This window comes from Ursus americanus, chromosome 37 (assembly GCF_024610735.1).
Source record: "Ursus americanus isolate L20-20 chromosome 37, mUrsAme1.1.p, whole genome shotgun sequence".
NCBI lineage: Eukaryota > Metazoa > Chordata > Mammalia > Carnivora > Ursidae > Ursus > Ursus americanus.
This window is the reverse complement of record NC_142163.1, coordinates 10418111-10443296: the sequence shown is the minus strand read 5'-3', so window position 1 is coordinate 10443296 and position 25186 is coordinate 10418111. Positions and strand designations below refer to the sequence as shown.

Genomic DNA, 25186 nt, shown 5'->3' with positions numbered 1-25186 from the left:
AAAATAGTATTTTTTGGAAATGATGTCTATGTGCCAGATAATTCTGCTGGGGGACAAAACAAGATGAGAAACTATCTCTACAATTAGGATCCAAAATTTAGAGAGACAAAATATAATCTAGAATTAAGATACAATAGATTTAATGCTAAATTAAATATATCTACATTGCTTCATGTGACACAGAAGAGTGAGCCTGCGAAAATAAAGGAGTCACAAACAGAAAGAAATGAAGCAAGAGGTTTTTAGGAACTCCATGGGATATCAGATTTTCAATAAACATTCTTGGGCACTTACTATGTCTCTGTCAAATTTTATTTCAGTCATATTAAGTTGGAATATCAATAAGCCAGCTGGGAATAGTAGCTGGGTTCAGTAGGTACCTGGAAATGCTTGGTAAGAAACTTAGACAAGAAGGTGAGCAAAATAAAGGACAGTAAGGACAAGAAAAAGGACAGAGGAATGATAGCCCCCATATGTTTTAAAAAGAACCCCAGGGGCGCTGGTTTAGTCGGAAGAGCTTGGGACTCTTGATCTCCGGGTTGCAGGTTTGAGCCTCACACTGGGTTACTTAAAAATAAAATCTTTAAAAGCAAAAAAAGGAAGAACAGGAGAGAAAGCAAAAAACAGTTTTTTTGGTTTTTGTTTTGTTTTGTGGAGTCTACCATGGGGCTTAAACTCACAACCCTGTGATCAAGACCTAAGGTGAGATCAAGAATCAGATGGACGTTAAATGACTAAGCACCTAGGTGCCCCAACAGAAACACTTTTATGTGACACACCAATTAACATGGTGCACAAGAGTTTCACAGTTTGGTAAACACTGAATTTACAAAATAAGTGGAATAAAATGAAATAAAAGGACTGATACAAAGAAACGCAGTATAAGTGAGATGTTTATGTAACTATCAAACCTAGTTATATTTATGAGAGAGAGAAAGAAGTCATCAAGATTTTCAGGGAAAAGCATAGGCAGAATAGCTGGGCCTGGAAGAAGGGCATTTTTCCTGTAGTTAAAGAAAAAAGAAGAAAGCTTAGGTAAAAACAGAAGAGTACATGAAGTTGAAGAAATTAAATGTTTATATCAGATGGCGAGCTACCTTTCTTAGAGGCTAAGTTAAAACAAAAAAAATTTATGGGGCTGAGGGATTTTAAAGACTGGGGTATGAAGTTTAAAAAAAATAAAGTTTGTGATTGCCAATATAGAAACACAAATAACCCCAAGCTTAATTAATGAAAACAGAAATATAAACAGTCAGAAAGTAAGCATTTACAAAAAGCACTGTATGTTTTTTAAGATTAGGAAAGTTGCATCTGAAAAAAATAAATTAAAAACTGATACCTGATTTATTCACAATAGTTGCCTAATTAATAAGCTACCAATTAGCTTTCCAGATCATCAATGTCTACCTCTTCAGGCAAAACACATTTATAGTTAAACAGATTTTTAAAGAAAATCTTTAACGTTATACACTTACCTGTCTTCTTAATTATACACTCGACTCTAAATTAAACTTAATCTTGAACATCCATTGTTGCTGTACTGGAACATCTGCTGCTGCTGTATGTACTGTGCAGCAAACAATTCTATCTTCTTTAGAGCTCTTCTAAGTCTTTCGCAGCTGTCAAGATATAAAGCAACTGCTTCTACAGTTTATGTTTTCCCACGACACCTCTACAACTAGACTGCATTAGCAACTTGCTTCTAGTCTGTCTCCTGTAATCCAGTTTCTCAAACTTTCCTAAATGTGGACCTTCGTGAAAAACATGAGAACCCTTCTCACCAGTGCTTGACCTGTGGCCAGGAAAGTGGAAAAGTTGTTTTTTATATTACAAAATTCAGGAAATAAGTGCTCCACATATTTCGTGAAACTTTCTATTTATATATATAAATTTGTATTACTTCTATTTATAAATAATTTTTACATTTACATAAAACATTTATATTTATAAGTCAAAATATGACTTTTGCCTTACTGAAGAGTAAAAGATTATTTTCTGGAAGGAATTACTTTGGCGGGGGGAAAGTTTGCATAAGGCCATTTGAAATTTTTAGGAATTAGTCTTCCTTTTCTTTAAATATTTTTTTATTATGTTAGTCACCATACAGTACATTCCTGGTTTTTGGTGTAAAAGTTCGATGGCTCATTAGTTGCGAGGAATTAGTCTTCTAACCTACTTTTCAATGTGACTTCAATGTAATTTTCAACCATGGTAAATGAAATTTTATTCACTAAAGAAGTGTAACATTTCTGAGCAATAGGTTATTGGAATGACAATTTAGGATAGAAAGAACAGCTGTGAAGGAGATTATCACGTGAAAAGCAGCAACAGTCTTAATACTTTTTCTAGTAATGAAAAGACTGATTTACTTACTACTTGCTGTCATTATTTCTGAACTTTTCCAATGACTGGATCCAGAACTGGTAAATAAATGAAGTACAGCTGAGGTGTTTCATCACTCTCTTAGAGATCAATCTCCAGATTTCATTATCTACTCTTTTCAGGCAGAATTTCCAGTACTGCCCTACGTCCCCTACAAGCTCTAGAAAACTGTAAAATTTACTGTCATCTTTAGCATGCCCTTCGCTCATTCCTACCTGCACCTAAGAAAGTCCCACTATTCTTTTCATAAGTAATGTTCTCAAAATGCCACCGATTTCAGGAACACTTTCCTAATACTGGTAATGGAAACTTAGCTTTCCTATGGTAATATATAGCAAGCGAAGTTACTGCAACCATCACGTGCCTTTTGAGAACCTTCATAATGTTTCCTACACTGAGCATCGGTTGCACTGAGCTCATCACCGAAGTTCAATCGCAGCCAAGGTAAAGAATAGTAAGATATGGAACTGCACCTTAAACTCCACCAACAGAGTATTTAAATAGCAGAATATCTAAATAGCACCAGGTACGTGAAGCGCACACAGCACATCACAGTTTGTTGTGATTCGACAGAAACTGATGTCCTACTCAATAACTAGTCTAAAGTTATCAATAATCATTTAAACGGATGTGTCAATCCAAATAAGAAAGTAGCCTTCAAACTTTTATTTCTCCGATTTCGGTTTGCAAACTGCAGTTTTTCACCTCCTACACAGGAGTGGTGAGAACTTTTTTCCCCAACAAATTCAATTTTTATTACTGAGATTCTCCGGGAGATAACTGGTACAAAACCTCATTGTGGGCGCCCTAAGAGTCACGTATGACTCTGCTTAAGTAAAATAATGTTTTAGAGACTGCTAACCGACCTCGGTGGTTACAAGGGGTGGGAAATGGTGGAGGACCGAAAGCGATGCAGAAGGAGTAGGAGGAAAACACCTAGCCAAGGATGACTGTTACAAAGGGTACTACTGCTGCCAAACGCCGGTAGCACGAGGGCACATCATGGCGGCAAGGCTAACGGCAGCCATGAAAAACCAGCACGCCCCCTCCGCGCGCACACGCTGCCCTGCCGGGGCTCGGCAGCCCGTCACCGGAGCCCGAGCTGCCGCCGTCGCCGGCGGCGGCTCTCCAACACCCCCTCACGGGCCAGAGCGGAATTTTCTCCCAAAAGCCACCTTCAAGATGGCGGTCCCCCTCCCGACAACCCCCTCAACCGTCCGAGTAGCAGCCGTAAATCGGCCACCATCTTGTCCCCCGTCCCTCCCCCTGCCAATATTTACATAGCGAAAATCGCTCCGGTCTGCCTGCGGCCTTCACCTCACGACCGCAGCCTTCGCCTCTTCGTTAGGCCTCGGCCTCTCGAGGGGCCCCAGGCAGGCCGCGGCGCCAACCCAACGCCTCTATGCCGTCTCCCCGGCCACCGGGCGATCACCCTCCAGCGCCCCCCGCCCCCCATAACGGAGCGCACCTCCGCCGCCGCTCAGGGCCGCCAGGCTCCTCCCAGGCCTAACTGCGGCCTCCTTCGGGCCTGCTATGTGCCCTGCGCCACACCACCCGGCCTGGGCGGAAGGGCGTCTCCCGGGCCGCCGACCAGGCCACACCACTAGCGTTAGGCCCTACAGCCGCGGCGACGCCGGAACTCACCGGACGGGCGTGCGGGCGGTCGGCGACGGTGCCGGGTGCTGCAGGCCGGCCTTTCTCTGGAGCACTGGGCCGGGCTCCGGCTGGTGGGGCGGGCGGAGGGAGGGAGGAGGGGCCGAGCTCGGAGCTGACAAAAAGCGGCCCAGCTCCCCGGCACGGGCTCGCCGTCAGCACGTCACGTCACCGCACGGGAGAGAGACCCAGGAAAATGCGGAAGGGTAGATAGGCCCCCTTCCGAAATACGGTTACCTTGGTGTCTCGTATTGGTGCCACTCAGGCCCCGCAACCGGGGAGCCCCGTGGCCTCCCAGCGGCGGGGTCTCCGGCGGCCGAAGTCTGTCACAACGTTCTTTCCTCCTCCTCTACGCTCCCGCCCGTCGCTGCCGCCGCACACGCACTACTACTGCCGCTTGGGCCGTAAAGCCCGCGCGAAGCAGTGGTCCGTCCACCCCGCCGCGAAGCAGGATGCCGTACCTGACGGGGTCTGGCCGCCCCCCACTGTCTCTCCTGGGCCTCAGCCACCGCCGAATCCTCCCTGGAGACCATCCGCCTCTCTGCGCTAGCTGCCTTCTCGAGGTGTTTGCAAGTCTTCAAATTCCCGCGCGCAGAAAATGTGTTTTCCTCAACCCTGTGACTACAAAAATTAGCAAGGCCCGCCTTTTTTTTTTTAATCTTCGCTTAAAAAAGAAAATTCTTTGAAATAAAATGAAAATTCGCTTGCCACTGTAATGAGTGCATCGGCAAGGGGAAAGGAAGAAGGCTTATCCTGAAGCAATTACAAAACCGCTTAATTAAAAAAGAAAATCAGAGAACCTGCTTTCAGCGCAATGTGCAAAAAGATTATACTCTGAAAATGGTTTCGCGCATTTCAATAAACACGAGTTGCTAAAGTATATTGTCTTTTCCATGAACCTGTTTCAGGATGTGGGAGCCTCTGAAATGTAAGTCTTGTGTAATAGCTACATAGTGAACTTTCATATTTACATGTTTTTAATAAATAGATACGTAGAGTACTAGAATTATTTATATATTTTTATGCAAATGCTTTAAGCAGCCCTTTAAAGTTTAAAAAGGATTAGAAAGAAAATGAAAAATATATTTAAACAGGCACTTATTAACTCCAAAAACATGTATTTTGCATTTTCATTACTTTAAATTCCGATGCTATCTTTCCACATGGAACGTGGGAACCAAACTTTAAAAGTTACTAATAAGTGAAGCCTAGCTACCTCACTGGTGGAACAAGGGACTCAATCTTGTGAGTTTGAGCCCCAAGTTGGGTGCATGCCTTACTTAAAAATAAATAAGTTACTAGTAAAAAGTCAGATAATATTGTATTCCTGTACTGTAATGTGGAATCTGACATCCCATACTTTCTGTATGGGGACCTGAATAATATATAAAACCTTTCAAACAACAATGTAAAAATTACAGAGCAAATACGATACTGTTGGAAATATATTTAAATGTGTAGGCTATATATATATATTACTTCTCTGTCAAACACAGTCTCAAATTTCCTATGCCATTGTCCTTCATATATCTTAAAATCATGAAATGCTTTAAAAACAAGAAAAATAATGGCACAGAAGAAATCTATAAGAAAGTACTGATTAATAATTTTCCTCTTAAGGCCTTAATTTTCTCCTCCCCCGCCCCCCCCCTCCCCACCCCGAAGTTTAAATTTTCTTTTAAAAAGTCCAAAAAACAACATGTTTTTATTGTTTATATAAAATTAAAACAGACTGGGGCATCTGGGTGGCTCAGTCAGTTAAGTATCTGCCTTCAGCTCAGGTCATGATCCCAGGTCCTGGGTTCCCAGCCCCACATCGGCTCTCTGCTCAGCAGGGAGCCTGCTTCTCCCTCTACCTGCTGCTCCCTGTTTGTGTGCTCTCTCTGACAAATAAATAAAATCTTATATAGATAGATATCGATATAGATCGATATATCTAGATAGATATATGGATCTAGATCCATATAGATCCATAGATCTATCGATCTATATCGATACCTATATAGATATATGTAAGATATATATATGGTAATCTTATATATATAAATCTTATATATACATGTATATATGTATACATCTGTATATGTACATAATATATAATAGTATATATAATATATAATAAATATATTAGTATATAATATAATTAATGAAAATAGTTACATTAAGACTTTCAGTACACCTAAGATCACTGAAACCTCTGGGTCATTAGGCATCTTACATCTTGCATTTTAAAGATCTACTATACCTATCTTATTTTAAAATGGATTTTTGTTTTAGAATTAGCAGAGGGGCCTATAGAAGTCTGGGCACAGAGGGTAGCAAAGAACTACTTGGTGCTTGTCCTTGGAGAACTCCATATAAGGAAATGTATGGCAGAGTAAGGACTTTTTTTTTTTTAAGATTTTATTTATTTTTTAAAAGATCTTATTTATTTGACAGAGAGAGAACATGAGAAGGGGGAAGGGACAGAGGGAGAGGGAGAGCAGACTTCCTGCTGAGCAGGGAGCCGGATGCGGGGCTCAATCCCAGGACCCTGAGATCATGACCTGAGCTGAAGGCAGGTGCTTAACCAGCTGAGCCACCCAGATGTACCAGAGTAAGGATATAAAGTGCTTTCATTTTCTCAAAGAAATGTATAAAGGGACAATTTACAGAGATGGAGAACAGGATATCTCAAAGCACATAGTATTCATACAAAATACCTGGTTTCAAAGCAATTTAAGGAATTTGTATTATTACTAAATTGTATTTGTTCATTAGAGCTGTTAGTGTGTATCAGGTAGAAGTTTATAAATATCAAGGTTTTGACACTATTTTAATAAAGTTACATAAGTGGCATGAGTAAAGAGAGTATAAAGTCTTTCCATCTTTTTCCAATGAAGACACCAGACCACATCTTCAGTACCTTGTTTATAAATCTCTTCAACTAAATATCTAAGTTTATCACTTGTGAATTCTATATTCTATAAAACACTAAAACATAATTCAGCCAAATGCTTTCTGACTTTGTAACAAATATCAGTTTTCCTCCAGTTTCCAAAATGTTTCCATAAAAGACCTCCCAGGGCAACTTTAATATCTGTATTTCTACCTATAGTCTCTTTAAGGTAATCTAGACTTTTTCTACCATTTACCTGGAAGGTTTTCCAGCTTCCACACAGTACCATTTCTATGCTGTGTCCACATTTTTAGGTATCTATTATAGCAGCACCCCACTTTTCACAAAAAAATGTGTTTCAGTGTTCTCCAGAAAAACAGAAGCAACAAGAGGTATAGAGTGAAAGATAGAAACAGAGACAGAAAACACATGTATTTTAAGGGATTGCCTTATAAGTTGTGGGGGCTGGCAATTCTACAGTTTAAGGGCAAACTGGCAGGCTGGAGGCTCAGGGAAAAGTTGATGTTGGAATTTGAGTCTGAAAGTAGTCTTTTTCTCTAAAGGCCCTTCAACTGATTGAAAGAGGCCTCTTTACATCATGAAGGGTAATTTGTTTTACTCAAAATCTGATTTAAATGTTAGTATCATCTAAAAAAACACCTCACAAAAACGTCTCAAATAATGATGGGTCAAATATCTAGATACAATAGTCTAGCTAAGTTGACACATAAAATTAACCATCACAGTAAGCATGCTTTATAAAAAATAAACAATTTAACTTACACCGTGAGGAAGTTCCATGTTTTAATTCACTGTATAATGTGAAGGATGAATTTTTAACCTGCATATTTAAGACACGTATTCCCTAAGTAAAATTAGTTTAAATTGATGACTGCCAATTAGGTGATTTATAAGCAATATTTTCCACGTGAGTTACTAGTTGAATAAAATATCAATTTCTAAAAGTGGCACCTGCTGAATTCTACCTCATGGATTATAAATCACAGGCATAACACACTAGTGCTACTAAATAGATAAATATTAATATGTGAAGTCTATAGCAATTACCACCAGCAATAAGCATCTCTAGTACTCTGGCGTTTTTAAAAGCAACCAGCTCTCCTGAGAGAAATGTTGATTTCTAGGCTGGGACATCTTATTCCACAAAGTAAGAAAAATAAGTACTAAAAATTATTAGTGCATATCAAAAGATTGCACAACCCAATTTGAAGAGGCTTCCACTTGCTAAAATGAGAATTTGAGTATGAAAATAACAGTTTTCCAATATAGTTAAATATATCAAATGTGTCCAAATTTTTGAGTTTAAAATGACATATTTCAAAAAATGATCTCAACTGTAGAACTGTAGAGAACCAACATGTTAATTTAAAATACATGGTTACAAATTGTTACTCCAAACAAAGAGGTTATAGAAATTCCCCTCCCACCTTTTTAAAAAGATTTTATTTATTTGACAGAGAGAGACAGCCAGTGAGAGAGGGAACACAAGCAGGGGGAGTGGGAGAGGAAGAAGCAGGCTCCCACTGGAGGAGCCTGATGTGGGGCTCAATCCCAGAACGCCAGGATCATGCCCTGAGCCGAAGGCCAGGCGCTTGCTTAACCACTGAGCCACTCAGGCGCCCCAGAAATTTTCCCCTTATAGAAGTATTCCAACTACAACATTAAGAAAATTTGACAGAATATTATTTTAACTAAGCAATGATCATTAATGACTACTAAAAAAAAGACAAAAGTAGATATTTGCATTGTGATGGCTCCATATAGCACAAGCTATGAAGTAATCTGTTACCATCTCCTTCCAAATTCAAACCTGAACGTGATCAACCCTCTAGACTTAACCACCAGTTATACAGGAGTCAAGAAAACATATGTGTAGAATAACTTGTAGGTAGGTACAAACGAAATAAATCCAAATGGTAGAAAACTGTACAGGACAAATGTCCTGCTTTCTTCATCTACAGAATAAAAATTACCTCCACACTTCAAATAATCCTTAGAGACAAGTATTACAGATACAGTTGTTCCATCCTCACTTTTCTGTAGATCCTCTTAGTAACACATATTTGCAAACAGCTAGCATAACTAAACAGCCACAAACAAAACCAGACAACTTAAAATTAAAATAACAAAAGGGGTGTACAGGTGGCTCAGTCCGTGAAGCATCCGCCTTTCAGCTCAGGTCATGATCCAGGGTCCTGGGATTGAGTCCTGTGTGGGCCTCCTTGCTCAGCGGGGAGTCTGCTTCTCCCTCTCCCTCTCCTTCTGCCCTTCCTCCCTGCTCATGCTCTCTCAAATAAATAAAATCTTTAAAATAAAAATAAAATAGAGTACACAAAAGTAATAGCAATATGAAATTCTGTAAAGAACCATGCTAGTGAAGATACAGATTCTTGTGCCCCAAATCCTAGGACCAAGAATCAACACTAACAAGCCCAGGTGATAAAAGCAATCAGCCCAGAAAAATATTAGCACATAATTGCAAATGCATCTTTGTCCACATTTATAAGACTTTCACTTAGAATACAAAGATGTAAAATTGCTGGATTTGGTTCATGGTGATTTTCTGACTACATTCATGCTCATTTACTCCCTCTAGTAAAATAAGACAGTTCCCAATTTCTTACTCCTTGGCCAATTTTTTGTGGGGTGGAGATTGGTTTTCACATTTTTATTGAGGGTCACACGTAGAGGTGGGGTCTAGTCTCTGTCAATGGATGGCCTCACAGTTTCTTCAGTCACTCCAAACTTGGGCCCTGGGAATGTTTGGCGTAGTTGAGCTTTTTCCAAGCTTTAGGTGTGTCCTGATTGATCCTGATGGCATACTTGGTGCAGGGCTGAGGTGAGTACAAAATTATAGTGGCAGCCATTTTGTTTTCCATGGTAGTCTCCTTGGCTAATATTTGATGTGCTCATTCTTTAAGACAATTTTTTAAAATTTTAGAGTTGATATGCAATATTAAATTCAAGAGTATAACACAGTGATTTAATAATTATATACATTACAAAATATCACATTAAGTGTAGTTACCATCTGCTGGCAAAGTTATCACAATATTATGAAATATATCCCCTACCTATCCTTTCCATTCCCATGATTTATTTATAACTGGGAGTTTGTACATCTTAATCATCTTGACCTATTATGCCCATCCCAGTACTTCTTCCCCTCTGGAAACCACCAGTTTATTTTCTGTATTCATGAGTTGTTACTGTTTTTTGTTTGTTCATTTGCTTTTTATTTTTTATTTTTTTAATTTTTTTTTTTTAAGATTTTATTTATTTATCCGACAGAGATAGAGACAGCCAGTGAGAGAGGGAATACAAGCAGGGGGAGTGGGAGAGGAAGAAGCAGGCTCATAGTGGAGGAGCCTGATGTGGGGCTCGATCCCATAACGCCGGGACCATGCCCTGAGCCGAAGGCAGACGCCTAACCGCTGTGCCACCCAAGTGCCCCTTCATTTGCTTTTTAGATTCCACATACATGTAATCAAGTGGTGACTTATTTCAGTCAACATAATAACCTTATGTCCATCCATTTTGTCAAGAATAGCAAGATGTTTTTTATGAGTAATATTCGTGTATATATTTATAATATTCATATTCAATACATAAAAATCATAACTTCTTTATTGACAGTTACTTTTACATCTTCGCTATTATAAATATTAAAGATAGGGTGTATATATATATTTTGAATTAGTGTTACTATTTTCTTTTGGTAAATAGCAGCACAATTGCTGGGTCATAGGGTAGCTCTATTTTTAACTTTTTAAGGGACCTCCACACTGTTTTCCAAAGTGGCTGCACCAGTTTGCATTCCCACCAACAGTGTAAGAGGGCTCCCCTTTCTCCTCATTCTCATCAACACCTGTTGCTTCCTACATTAATTTTTAGCCATTCTAACAGGCATGAGGTGGGATCTCATTGTGGTTTTGGTATTTCCCTGATAAAGACTTACGTTGAGCATCTTTTCATGTGTCTGTTGGCCATCTGCATGTCTTCTTCTTTGGAGAAATGTCTGCTCTGCCCACTCTTTAATTGGATTATTTCTTTTTATTGGTGTTGAATTGTAGTCCTTTATGCATTTTACATACTAATTCTTTTTTGGATATATTATTTACAAATGTCTTCTCCCATTCAGGAAGTTGTCTTCTCCTATTGTTGGTTTCCTTTGCTGTGTAAAGGCTTTTTATTTTGAGGTGGATCCAATTGTTTATTTTTGCTTTTGTTTCCCTTGGCTTAAGAGACAGACTCAAAAAATACTCATTAGGCTGATGTCCAAGAGACGTATCTTTCTCTTTCCCTTCCTTTCTTTAAAATATACAGTGCTTTGCAAATTTGTGTGTCATCCTTGTACAGGGGCTATGCTAAGTTTCTCTGTATCATTACAATTTTAGTACATGTGTTACCTAGGTGAATATTGCCTATATTTTTCCTATTTTTCATCCTTTGAATGCTAATTTTAAAATTTTAATTCCATCATAGTTAACATATAGTGCAATATTAGTTTTCGGTGTACTACAGTGATTCAGAACTTCCATACAACACCCACTACTCACCACAAGTGCACTCCTTCATCCCCCCCCATCACCTATTTCACCAGTCCCCCCCCCCCCCCACCCTAACCTCTGGTAACCATCAGTGAGTTCTCTAGAGTCAAGAGTCTGTTTCTTTGGGGCTCCTGGGTGGCTCAGTTGGTTAAGCATCTGCCTTTGGCTCAGGTAATGATCCCAGGGTCCTGAGATCGAGTCCCCACAACAGGTTCCCTGCCAGCGGGGAGTCTGCTTCTCCCTCTCTCTCTGCCACTCCCCCTGCTTCTGCGTCTTCTGAGTCAAAAGAAAAAGAAAAAAAAAGGAAAAAGAAAAAAAAGTTTCTTTTTTGGTTTGCCTCTTTTATCCCCCGTGCTCCTTTATTTCTTAAATTCCACATATAAATGAAATCATATGGCATTTATATTTCTGACCTATTTTGCTTATCATAATACACTCTAGCTCCATGCTATTATTATAAATAGCAAGATTTCATTCTTTGTATGGTTGAGTAATATTCCATTGTGTATATATACCACTTCTTCATCATTCAACGTTGATAGACATTTGGGCTCTTTTCATAACTTGGCTATCACAGATAATGCTGAAATAAACACAGGGATGCGTACATCTTTTTGTCCCCAAAACACTGAAAGTAAAGATTTGACTGCCTCCAAAACAGTTATAGTTAGGGCAATTAACAGGTATAGTGAAACCCTAGAAACAAACCTGGTGAAGAGTTATTTTTGGGAATAAGGGCTTTGGAAAGCTCCTTAATATAAAAAAGAATCCATGTGCATGTTCAGAAAGGAACTGGAAGTCCTTAGGCTTTCATTTCTGGTATAATCTTGGGATTCAGCACAAGTAGGGAGGGAAGGCTAAAGCAGAATTTACATGGCTTAATGAATGTTGAAAAAGTACTCCAAAACAGAGCTAACCTGCAAACCTGGGAGAATATTTTGTTTCTTTTTGTTCGTTTTATTGCCCATTACATTCATTCATTGGATTCCAGGTGTTTAAGGAACTTTCAGTCAAATCGCTATAAAGGCACAAAATAAACATTCAAGAACTATACAAAACAAAAAAGTATAGTCTTTTAAAATAGTATTAAAAAGTCACTGAACAAATAAAGTATAATCATAATAAATAACAAACTAGGGAGAAGGAAAAAAATTAATTCAGATTACGATATTATAATTTTTTTTTTTTTAAAGATTTTATTTATTTATTTGACAGAGATAGAGACAGCCAGCGAGAGAGGGAACACAAGCAGGGGAGTGAGAGTGGAAGAAGCAGGCTCATAGCGGAGGAGCCCGATGTGGGACTCGATCCCAGAACGCCGGGATCACGCCCTGAGCTGAAGGCAGACGCTTAACGACTGCGCTACCCAGGCGCCCCACAATATTATAATTTTTAAAATATCCAGATTTCAACAAAGAAAATACAAGGTATGCTAAGAAACAATTAAGTACAAAAAACATAAATTAGTAGAAACTATGCCTGGACAAGAACAGAACATAGAAATCACTAGACAAAGACTTTAAATGAATGGTGTTAAAGGTGTTCAAATAATTATAGAAAACCATGAACAAAGGTTTAAGGAATCCAGGAGAACAGACCCTCACTAAGTAGAAAACATTATAAAAAGATAGAACAAATAAGAATAAATAAACATTTTAGAGTTGAAAAGTGTATTAACTAAGAATATCAAAAGACTGAAATTATCCAGCTTCAGGACTTAATATAATATTACAGGAATCAGAATTGTGTGATATTTGTTAAACAGACAAATAGATCAGTGAAATAGAATACAGTCCAGAAATAGACTCATTAATTTGTTCATCTTTGACAAGGAAGCAAATAATACAACGAAGGTAAGACAGTATTCAACAAATGGTGTTGCAACAAAGGTGCATCCACAAACAGAAAACAACAACAAAAAAACTAGACATAGACCTTTCAGTCAGCACAAAAATAAATTGAATTATGGATCACAGACCAAAATATAAAATGGAAATCTAACTTGTTTGAGATAACATAAGAGAACAACTAGAAGATCTGGGGTATGGTGATATCTTTTACATATGCCATGACACGAAAGGATTGATAAGCCAGACTTCAAAGACACTATCGAAAGCAACTACAGACAAGCCATGGATAAAAGAAAGTATTTCCAAAAGACATAAATGAAAAAAGACTATTATCCAAAATACACAAAGAAACATTTAAAACATAAGAATAAGTGGTGCCTGGGTGGCTCAGTTGGTTGAGTACCCAACTCTTGATTTCCACTCATCTCATGTTGTGTTCTCAGGGTTGTATGACTGAGTCCCACATCGGGCTCCAGGTTGGGTATGAAGCCTACTTAAGATTCTCTGTCTGCCCCTCCCCCCGCTTCTGCTCCTGCTCTCTCTCTAAAATAAATAAATAAAATTTTAAAATCCTCGAGAATAAGAAAATGAAAAACTGATTAAAAAATGGGTGAAAGACCTAGACAGACTTCTTACCAAAAAATATACCCAAGGTAAACATCATATGAGAAGATACCCCACAACACAGATCATTGGAGAAATGCAAATCAAAAATACAGGAGATGGGATGCGATGCCTGGGGGGCTCAGTCGGTTAAGTGTCTGACTTGATCTCAGCTCACGGTTGTGAGTTCAAGCCCTACACTGGGCTTCACACTGAATGTGAGCCTATTAAAATGTGGCAATTGTATTCCTTAGTACTATTCAAATGACTTGAAAACTTATTTACATTAAAATCTGCACATAAATGTGCATAGCAGCTTTATTGTAATTGCCAAAACTTGAAAGCAACCAAGATTTCCTCTAGTAAGTGAATGGATGAATAAACTGTGGTCCGCCCAAACAACAGAATATCATTCAGTGCTAAACTGAAATGAGCTATCAAGTCATGAAAAGCCATGGAAAGAGGCACCGGGCTGGCTCAGTCAGGAGAGCACGACTCTTGATGTTAGGGTACTGAGTTCAAGCCCCATGCTGGGTGTAAAGAAAAAAAGAAAAAGACATGGAGGAAATTTAAGTACATATCACTAAGTGAATTAAGCCAATTTGTAAAGACGGCAGACTGCAAGACTCTATATGATATTCTGGGAAAGGTAATACTATGGTAACAGTGAAAACATCAAAAGTTGTCAGGGCTTTGAAGAAGGAAGAAAAGCATGAGCACAGATGATTTTTAGGGCAGTGAAAATACTTTCTATGATACTACCAATGATGGATACAGGTCATTATATTTTGTAACACTCATAGAATACACAACCAAGGGTGAACTCTCATATAAAATACGGACTTTGTTTGATAATGATGTATCAATGTGGGTTCATCAATTATAACAAAAAAATCACTCCGGTGCAGAAATATTTGATAATAGAAAAGGCATGCATGTGTGTAGGTAGGAGGAATATGGAAAATCTCCATACCTTTTTCTCAATTTTGCTGTAAACGTAAAAATTACTCTAAAAAATCTATTTAAGAGAAGTAAAAAAGCATATTAATTGAAGTGAAAAATTAGAGGACTCAAAAGAAGAGTAACAAATTGGAGGATGAACCAATTGAAATGATCTGGTCTCAGAAGTAGAAAGAAAAAAACTACACATAATAGAAGAAAGGAAAGAGGTGCACCTGGATGCCTCAGTCAGTTAAGTGTCTGCCTTTGGCTCAGGTTGTGATTCTAGGGTCCTGGGATCGAGTCCCGCACCGGGCTCCGTGCTCAGCAGAGAGTCTGCTTCTCCCTCTGACTGCCTCTCCCCCTGCTTGTGCTCTGTCTCTCTATCTCCCTGTCAGATAAAGAAATAAAATCTTCCAAAAAAAAAAAAAGAGGAGGAGGAGAAGGAAGAGGGAGGGGAGGAAGAGGGGGAGGAGGAGGAGAAGAAGAAAGGAAAGAAAGGGGAAGAAAAGGGAAACTATCTGAAGAAGTAATGGCTGAAATAACTGCCAAGTCTGACTAAGGGCATGAATCCGCATGTGTAAAAAACTCAACAAACAGAAGACCAAATAAATAAAGGCAGAGATCCTTACCACATACATTATAATAAAACTATAAAAGCCAAAGAGAATCATCCAAGTAGAAAAAGAGGAGGAACTTTTGTGCTTCAACAGACACTATCAAGAAAATGAAACCAACTCACAAAAGAAAATATTTGTATATCATATGTGATATTCAGAATATATAAAGAACTCCTAGAACTCAATAAACTTAAATTAAAAAATAGCAAATGATCTAAGCAGACACTTTCCCAAAGAATACTTATAAAAAGAATACTTACAAAAGCACATCAAAAGATGTTCAAAATCATCAGTTATATGGACGAAAGTGCAAGTCAGAACCACAATATCACTTCATACATAGTAGGGTCAGTAGAATAAACAATTAATAAGTGTCATGAGGACAGGGAAGAGATAATTCCTAAACATTGCTGGTAGAAATGCCAAACGGGGGCGCCGGGGTGGCTCAGTTGGTTAAGCGTCTGCCTTTGGGTTAGGTCATGATCCCAGGGTGCTGGGATCAAGCCCCGCATCGGGGTCCCTGCTCAGAGGGAAATCTGCTTCTCCCTCTCCCACTGCCCCTGCTTGTGTTGCCTCTCTCGCGGTCTCCCTCTCTGTCAAATAAATAAATGAAATCCCCCCAAAACAGAAAGAAATGTCAAATGGTGCAGCTACTTTGGAAAGAGAATATGGCAATTTTGTAAGTGGTTAAATATAGTTATACTATGACCAAGCAATTCCACTCCTAGTTATATACCCAAGATAAATGAAAACATGTCTACTTGAAAATGAGTACATGAATTTTTACAGATTTATTCCTAACAAAGGTGGGAACAATATAAATGTCCATCAACTGGCAAACGGATAAACATAATGTATGTCCATACAATGAGATACTTTGCTATTAAAAAAAGAATGAAGGGATGCCTGGGTGGCTCAGGTGATTAAGCGTCTGCCTTCAGCTCAGATCATGATCCCGGAGTCCTGGGATTGAGCCTCACATAGTGTTCCCTGCTCAGCCGGAAAGCCTGCCTCTCCCCCTGCTTGTGCTCTGTATCTCTCTCTCTCTGACAAATAAATTAATAAAATCTTTAAAAAATTTGCCACTCCAGAGTGTGGCAGGAGAAAGAGAGGTCAATGAGACTACCTTTTCACTTTTGCTATTTTTACTCCTAAGAAATAAAACCTATAGCATTTTATGTGTGTAACATTTAAATAGCACAAAAGAGAGGTCCCCTTAGTGAAATTTCATCATTTTGCATACTTAGAATCCAAATAATTATCACCATTGCTACTAACTACCAGTAAGTAGTAATATCCTTCATTTGTTCCTTTTCTCCATTTATCTCTTAAAATTTCTTTTATTTCTTAGTTAGCTTTTCCTTTCTTTTGGGCCTTTCTGCTCACTTCTGTCACCTATAGGAGACCTAAAAGTTGGTTTGTACACATCAGAAACAGGCCACACCCAAAGAACTATTTCTATCATTCACATTTTTTTTTGTGAGGAAGTACTAAGGAAGAAAAGACAGGAAAAGTTAGTTTTTAACCATCTGTTTATCCTTTCAAACCACCACCTACCTCTAATCTATCCCAGTTTTAAGATTTAGGCCTTTCCATGGCTATAAATGATCATACAATGAGCAGTGGGCCTTTTACTCCTCAAACTTCAGTTGTATAAGTTTTTCATACACATATATTTTATACAGGGGACACCTGGGTGGTCAGTTGGTTGAGCATCTGATCTCAGCTTGGGTCTTGATCAAGTTCAGCTCTTAACTGCAGGATCATGAGTTTAAGCCTCACACTGGGCTCCACACTGGATGTGGAGCCTACTAAGAAAAAAAACCAACTATGAAAAAATATTTTATACAAAATTAAATTCAGAAGAATTACAGTTAACCCTTGAATAATGAAGGGTTTAAGGGTGCTGATATCTGTGCACCCAAAATCCATGTGTAATTTCTAACTTTCAAAACTTAACTGTCTACTGCTGACTGGAAGCCTTACTGATAACAGTCAATTAACACATACTTTGTTTTGTTTTTTTTAGAGATTTCATTTATTTATTTGACAGAGTGAACAAGAGAGCACAAGCAGGGGGAGCGGGAGAGGGAGCAGCAGACTGCCCGCTGAGCAAGGAGCCTGACGTGGGGCTGGATCCCAAGACACTGGAATTGTGACCTGAGCCTAAGGCAGTCGCTTAACAACTGAGCCACCCAGGCGCGCCCAACACATACTTTGTATATGTATTATATACGTATTCTTAGAATAAAGTCAGCTATAGAAAAATATTAAGAAATTGTAAGGAAATAAAATGAATTTATAATACTTACTGTAAAAAATCCATGTGTAAGTGGACCCACGCAATTCAAACCTTGATTAGTCAATGGTCAACCACACTGAATTTCAGGAAAGACTATCAGAAAACCTCAATATGATTTCCCAATGGACTTATTATGGGATAATTCCTATGTCAATATGGAGTTTATGATTTATAGCCTGTCTCTAACTCATTTGCTGGCAAACAACCAACAACACATTATAGGATACACATCCTAGTTTGGCTGAAGAAACAAGTTAAAAGTTCTTTTTGCTCATTGTATCCTATAGAAGCACAGATGTAAATATTTGTTTTTAAAAAAAAATTATTTATTTGGGGGAGAGAAAGAGTGAGAGGTGTATAGGTGGTGGAGAGGGGTGGAGGGAGAGGCGGAAGAAAGGCTCTTTGATGAGGAGGGAGCCTGATGTGGAACTTGATCCCAAGACTCTGGGATCATGACCTAAGTTGAAGGCAGATGCTTAACCAATTGAGCCACCCAGGTGTCCCTAAGTATTTTTGATCTTCAAAAGAAATTAAAAAAAAAATTAACTCCCAAATGCTTCAATATCGGCTAAAATTACAGCTGAAAAGAAAGGCCAAAAATTAAAAGATATGGGTAGATACTAACAAAAACTATGCCGGCATAGATACACTAACAGTAGATTAAGTTCTACTACCCAAAACACGGTATCAGAGATATTTACTTCATTAGGGTAAAAGACATTTGTCCAACTTACCAGTACTTAATGTAAACATATGTAAAGCAAAGACTCACACAACCACCACAAGACAAATTCATGAGTTCTCTATCATAAAGGGAATCTTAACACTAATAGAACAAGCACTAAAAATAGTAACAGAAGTAACAAAATAAGTAAAAAAATAAAGGGAGACTGAGAAGCTTTTGAATGGCACCCTTACACAGCTTTTTCTCATTGGAAAGTATAAACAACTGCACCTAACAAATGCAAAATAAACTGTCCAAGAAAGGCAGTGTAACCTTATGGTTAAGGTAAAAACGTGACAGCCAAATTACTCAGGTTAGATTTCCAATTCCCTTATTTAGAGACTTGAGCAAACTTCTTTGACCCTCAGTTTCTTCAGTTTAAAATGGGGATAAGTACACTTGGACCTAGCTAAGTGTGATTTTGTAACAAATTGCTATATACAAATAACTTGGTGTGAAATATACAGTAAGTACTTAAATTCTTTTTTTTTTTAAAGTAGGCTCCATGCCCAACATGGGGCTTGAACTCAAGATCCAGAGATTGAGAGTTGCATGCTCTACTGACTACGCCAGCCACTTACCCTACTACTAAAAAAAACGTTAATGGTAGTTACTTCAAGCACAAGTTAGATTAAAATGATTTTTTTTATATACACGGCACTTTTAATAAATTAAGCATAAGTCTACTCTCACTGCTTCTATTCTTAGGTTGAGAAACCCTTTTATCTTTTTCTTTTTTTAAAAAAGAATTAATTTACTTAGACGGATAAAGCATGTATACATGGGTGTGCATGAGTAGGGGAAGAGGCACAGGGAGAGGAAAGAATCCCAGCAGACTCCCTGTTCAGCACAGAGCCTGATGTTGGGCTTGGTCCCACAACCCTGAGATCATGACCTGAACTGAAACCAAAAGTCAGATGCTTAATGGACTGTGCCACCTAGATGCCTTCATAAATGCATTTATTTTAGGAACAAAAACATTGTTTTATTCCACCCAGAAAATGCATTCAAACAACTTTGCATATGATACCAAAAGGTTCACACAGCCACTAGAGTTCTTCAAACTCCAATAATAAGAATCTTTACAGGGGCGCTGGGTTAATTTCAGGGTTGTGGGATTGAGCCCCCAGCTGGCCTCTGCCCTCAGTAGGGAGTCTGCTTCTCTCTCCCTAAAATAGATAAATCTTTAAAATAAATACATAAAATAAATTTATAAATAAATTCCCTAATGTTAATGTTGTTTTAATGTTTTTTTGTTCTTGTTTTTTATAGTAGAAGCAATAGTACAAAGATTTCAGTTTCTATAGTATCACAAGTTATCAGTTTTTAAACAGTTATACACTGGCTAGTTAATGAGTGAATTAGTAATTATTCAATATACGGTAGCTAAAAAACAGGTAAAATAGAATTTACTTCCCTTGGCACATTGCTTATAACATCAGCATATTCTGTAAACTTTGATTTTTTTCAATACGGATTAAAATTATATTTTGGCAATTTTGGTAACTTTTAATAACTTTTAAGTATTTTAAGAAAAAAGGCACAAATACTCGCTATTTGATAGCATAAAAAATTACTAGTATTAGATTATGTTTTAATTACATCAAAGGAACAGTTTAGACAACTGTTCTTTGTCTAAAATGATTTGGTAAAACCATATTTTCCAATAGGAAAATACTGTTTTGATTTTTCAGGAAAAATCAAAGAGAAATAAGTATAGAAATATTACGGTTAAGAACAACTGGTTTTAGCTTTCTGTGTCTAAGAGCAGAATAAGATGAAGAGAAGTTCTATGTAAATGAACACTCATACTCTAAAAGACAATTTAAGCCTAGAAATTTCATTCTAAATTTTAAAAACAAAGCTGTATAAAATATGGGGTGGGAAGGGGGATGATTTTCAAGGAGACTTTGCGTCTTCAGGTTTTTATTGGTGTAAAATCCCTTCAAGCCTAGAGAATACTCAGATGTGTCATAATAAGTAAGAAGAAAAACTTTATTTTAAACAGGTTGAATGGTACCTATGCCTTAGAAAAGGCTGGTTGTAACAGCTGTTTCATTTCAAACATGAAGTGATGTATAAATTTGATAATGTTTAGCAATAATCAGCTTCTGCTAAAATGTTGGATTAAATCCATCAATCTGCCAATTTGGGCAACTATTGTAGACCCTATTATTTAGAAGTTAAATTTTCATCACAAGAAGATGAAAATAACATTACAGCTTCTACTAAGGTAATGAACTATGAAATATATTCCCCAGTATTGCTTTGAAATTACATCCCCAGGTTAAGAGAAATTCTAACTTCATCCAAATGTACTATTTAAATGATACTCTTCAGTCATCTTCAACTGTTGGCTTGATGGTTACTCCTCTTCTTATTTGACCCCAACCGATTAAACTGCAAAAAGAAAAGAAATCATGAACTTTTAACCTATTTCATTAGCATCATAAAATTCTTACATAACTGATTATCACTATGTTCTAAATTCAAACCTGTTTCCATAAGATATTCCTCTATAAAGAAAAGTCTGTATTATCTCCTTAGGTTCCTAGAGACTCATACATGGGTTTGGCTAGCATGAAAAGAAAAGGGAAGAAGTTGTTATCATAAGCACACACACCTTTCTTTAAAAATACCTATGTACGCATTAAGAATAGTAAATAAAAGCACTTCATTTTCCTGTAAGGAACGATGCTACTAGATAAAACATACCAACTGAATAAAAAAAAAAAAGTCAGTTCCTTTCTCTTTGAAAAACAGCACTTTCACAATACATCAAGCCATTATAGTGGCCGTAAGGGAAACAAATTAAGAGAAATAAAATAAGTAAAACACTAGAACATATAGTCTGTGAACAGATTACTTTTTAATTTTTTTTTAAGATTTTATTTATTTATTTGTCAAAGAGATAGAGAGCGAGAGCCCAAGCATCGGGAGCGGCAGTCAGAGAGAGAAGCAGGCTCCCCACTGAGCAGGGAGCCCGAAGTGGGGCTGGATTCCAGAACCCTGGGAACATGACCTGAGCGAAAGGCAGACACTTCACCGATTGAGCTAGCCAGGAGCTCCCAGATTACTTTTTAAAAAAAGATTTATTTATTTACTTCGGAGATAACGAGACAGAAAGAGCAAAATGGAGGGGGACAGTGGGAGAGGGAGAGTCTTAAGCAGACTCCGCTGAGTGTGGAGTCCAACATGGGGCTCAATCTCACAGCCCTGAATTGAAATGAAGAGTCAGACACAATACACTGTGCTACCCAGGCGCCCCAGGTTACTTTTTAAAAAAAGTAATCTCTATGATCAACGTCATGACCCCAAGATCAAGAGCCTCATGCTCTGCCAACTGAGCCAGCCAGGCCCCCAACATATTACTCTTAATAGCAGAAGAACAAAGTCTGCTCTGCTCAATGATCAAATTGGACTGGTAACTCACCTTTAGCTTCTAGAACCAAACCCATCTAAATATAAACTACAATCATAAATAATATATGGGGAGGAGGAAACATCAATATGGAGGTGTTGAGGTGGTCCTTGTTCATCCACAGAAACACTGAGTAAATAATGTACTGTCGTGGATCTGTAGCAACCAAGCAAATGCCTAACCAAGACAGTGACACTCAAAATGAAGGAAATTTGGTGCCAATTTTCTTACCCAGTGTGGCACACCCAAGAAGAAGCCAACAAAGCCAGTTTCTCCCAAAATTATAGGGGAAGAGCAGAACTTATTTTCAAAGTTCTGGCTTGTCTTTGGGTGCGCAACGAACTAATTTGTGTTCTCTCTCAGAGTGCTAAGAGAATTGTGGCACAGTTGTGTATCGGGTTAGAGACACCTAAGCCACGGTTTCGGAGCAGAATGAGTGAAGACTTCACAGAGACTACAAAATGCCTGGAGGGAAAAGACTATGAGCAGAGGAATATAGTGAAATACGCTCAGAAAGAAAAAGGATGACCTTCAAGAAACTTAAGACATTTAAAGTGGCTGTGGATATTGGAGAATTGGGTGAAAGAACACACATAGCTTTAGAAAAGATGCTAACACAGAAAAGGCATCAGAATACCATAAGCCTTGATAATTGGTTGATTACTGAAAGTCTTTTCCTACAAGAAGCCAGTCTGCAAAGTCTGACAGAGGTGGCTTTTTTTTTTAAATCCCCAATTTAAAAATAAATTTTTAAAAAGTTTACTTAAGACCACAAAACAAAGATACAGAGAAATAAGGAAAAGGATTGTTGCAGTCTGCTTTGTTTACTCATCTAGTGACTTTTTCGATTATCCTCATATTTTTCAGCTCCAAAATGTGTTTAGTTTTCAATTTTTTATTTTTATTTTTTAACATTACTTATTTGAGAGAGAGAGAAAACACAAGCAGGGGGAGCAGCAGAGGGAGAGGGGGAAACAGACTCCCCGCTGAGCAGGGAGACTGACGCAGGACTCTATCGTAGGACCTGGGAGCTGAAGGCAGATGCCTTAACTGACTGAGCCACCCAGGCACCTCTGTTTACTTTTTAAAATAAACTTTGTCTCTGTAATTCCCATTGTTTAATATATTATTTTCCTTCTTTCCTTTAGATTCTGTTCTCCTTCAGCTCTTATTTAAGACAGTTGTTTTAAAATCTTTCTCAAGTAAGACTAAGACCTGTGCTTATTTAGGGATGGCTCCTAGATATTTATTTTGTTCTTTTGAATAGCTCATTTTTATGTTTCCCTGCATCTTTAAAAATGTACCTGAAGAACTGATGACTGAAATTTTCCCGAAACTGAGCAAAGAAATGAAGAGATAAATTCAAGAAGCTCATAAAACTCCAACTAGGATAAACCCAAAGAGAAGCACACCAAGACACATTGTGATCAACCATCTGAAGTCAAGCAGAAGAAGGACAGAAAGCAGCAAGAGAAAAAAAAAAGTAAATATATGTAAGAGAGTTTCCATAAGATTATCAGCGGATTTTCCAGCATAAATCTTTAGGCCAAAGGACGGCAGGCTGATATATTCAAAATGTTTAAAGAAAAGACTATCAAACAAGAACACTGTACCTAGAAAATTAATTTCAATAATGAAGGAAATAGGGGTGCCTGGATGGCTCAGTCAGCTAAGCATCTGCCTTCAACTCAGGTCATGATGCCAGGCTCCTGGGATCAAGCCCCACCTTGGGCTCCCTGCTCAGTGGGGGGCCTGCTTCTCCCTCTCCCTCTGCTGCTCCCCCTGTTCTATTCTCTCTCTCTCTCTCAAATAAAGAAATAAAATGTTAAAAAAAATGAAGAAAATAAACAATTTGAAAAGAAAGAAAAGTTGAGTGAATTATCACTAGAACTATTATTTAATTCTGGTGCACAGAATTGAAATGACAAAAACATTAAAAGTAGTAATAAATGTACATTAGTAAGTATACAACAAGTAGAAGTATAAAACTTTAAGATGTTATATGTAATGTGATAATAACAAAAGCAACAGCAACAAAAACTTTTTATTTTATTTATTTATTCATTTATTTTTAAACAGGGATTTTTTTTTTTTTTAAAGATTTTATTTATTTATTTGACAGAGAGAGAGACAGCCAGCGAGAGAGGGAACACAAGCAGGGGCAGAGAGAGAGGGAGAAGCAGACTCTCCGCTGAGCAGGGAGCCTGATGTGGGGCTCAATCCCAGGAACCTGGGATCATGACCTGAGCAGAAGGCAGACACTTAACAACTGAGCCACCCAGGTGCCCCAACAAAAACTTTTTAAAAACCTCAAAAACACACTACGGAATATAAACAAAAAGGAAATGTAAAGCAACCAAAATGTGTCAGTATAAAAAAATCAACTAAACAGAAAGGAAGGTAGTAAAGAAGCAATGGGGAGCAAAAAAAAGTTACATATGGAAAACAAAGAGTAATTTCCTGACAAGTTGGACATATATTCCAAGCTACCTAGTACACGCCTGAAACTGGATTGTATAGATTGCTATACATACATACGTATATACGATAATTTAACTGATAAATCAGGCACATTAGGAGATTAATAATAACTACTCCTAGGGAAGAACAGTTGTTACAATGTACTGAGTTACATGGATGTCATCTCTATCAAAATAGCTTAGTATACTCACCTTTCTTTGATGATGTGAGATAAAAGGCATAAATGAGATGATGTGAGATGAATGGCATACGCATTATGATGTAGCATTACATTTCTATTGACCTGATAATTGTAAGAACCAGGAGCAACTGCTTCTGAACTACAACTGACAGCAGGTAAGTAAAAATGTGGAAAGTGAAATAGTGGATAAGAGGGGATTACTATAATATAATGGCAGTAGTATGACTTTTTATGTGAGTAACTACTTTAAAAGCATATAGGCACAGATAGGGAATGTTTGGGTGGCTCAGTCGGTTAAGTGACCAACTTTTGGTTTCGGCTCAGGTCATGACCTCAGGATTGTGAGACTGAGATCCAGGTCAGGCTTGCTCAGCGTGCAGACTGTTTGAGATTCTTTCCCTCTCCCTCTGCCTCGCCCCTGTTCTGTCTCTTTCTCACTCTCTAAAATAAATAAATGAATCCTAAAAAACAAAAAAAGAAGCACAGATTGACCAAACGGTTAAAAAACAGGATCAAACCACATATCTATAGGATATGAACTTTAAATCTAAGGACATGCATAAGTTGAAAGTGATAGGAAG

General features: G+C 38.0%; 2 protein-coding genes and 1 non-coding gene across 12 annotated transcripts in view; all 3 read right to left on the bottom strand.

Annotated features, from left to right (window-relative positions):
- The window catches only part of LOC123789860 (zinc finger X-chromosomal protein-like), a 59052-nt gene extending 54194 nt beyond the window's left edge, over positions 1 to 4858 (bottom strand). For 4 of the 9 annotated variants that reach the window (XM_087859314.1, XM_087859316.1, XM_087859315.1 and 1 more), the window contains exon 1: positions 1476 to 2367. The gene's annotated coding sequence lies outside the window, so the exon portion shown is untranslated. The other 5 variants (XM_087859317.1, XM_087859318.1, XM_087859319.1 and 2 more) reach the window with 5 other exon arrangements.
- Positions 4859 to 11248: 6390 nt separating this feature from the next.
- Positions 11249 to 11355, bottom strand: LOC123780132 (U6 spliceosomal RNA). Its single transcript, XR_006776353.1, has one exon. It is a non-coding gene; the product is annotated as a U6 spliceosomal RNA (small nuclear RNA).
- A 9138-nt stretch (positions 11356 to 20493) lies between these two features.
- LOC123780131 (eukaryotic translation initiation factor 2 subunit 3, X-linked-like) overlaps positions 20494 to 25186 on the bottom strand; it is a 40370-nt gene continuing 35677 nt past the window's right edge. Inside the window, exons 12-13 of one of the 2 annotated variants that reach the window (XR_015723219.1) lie at positions 21018 to 21097; positions 20494 to 20922 (exon numbers count right to left, since the gene is read on the bottom strand). Coding sequence is in view for 1 of the 2 variants with exons in the window: in XM_045778919.2 (XP_045634875.1) it covers positions 20859 to 20922 (64 nt within the window). In the remaining variant the exon portion in view is untranslated. The remainder of the gene's footprint in view (positions 20923 to 21017; positions 21098 to 25186) is intronic. The other variant, XM_045778919.2, reaches the window with a different exon arrangement.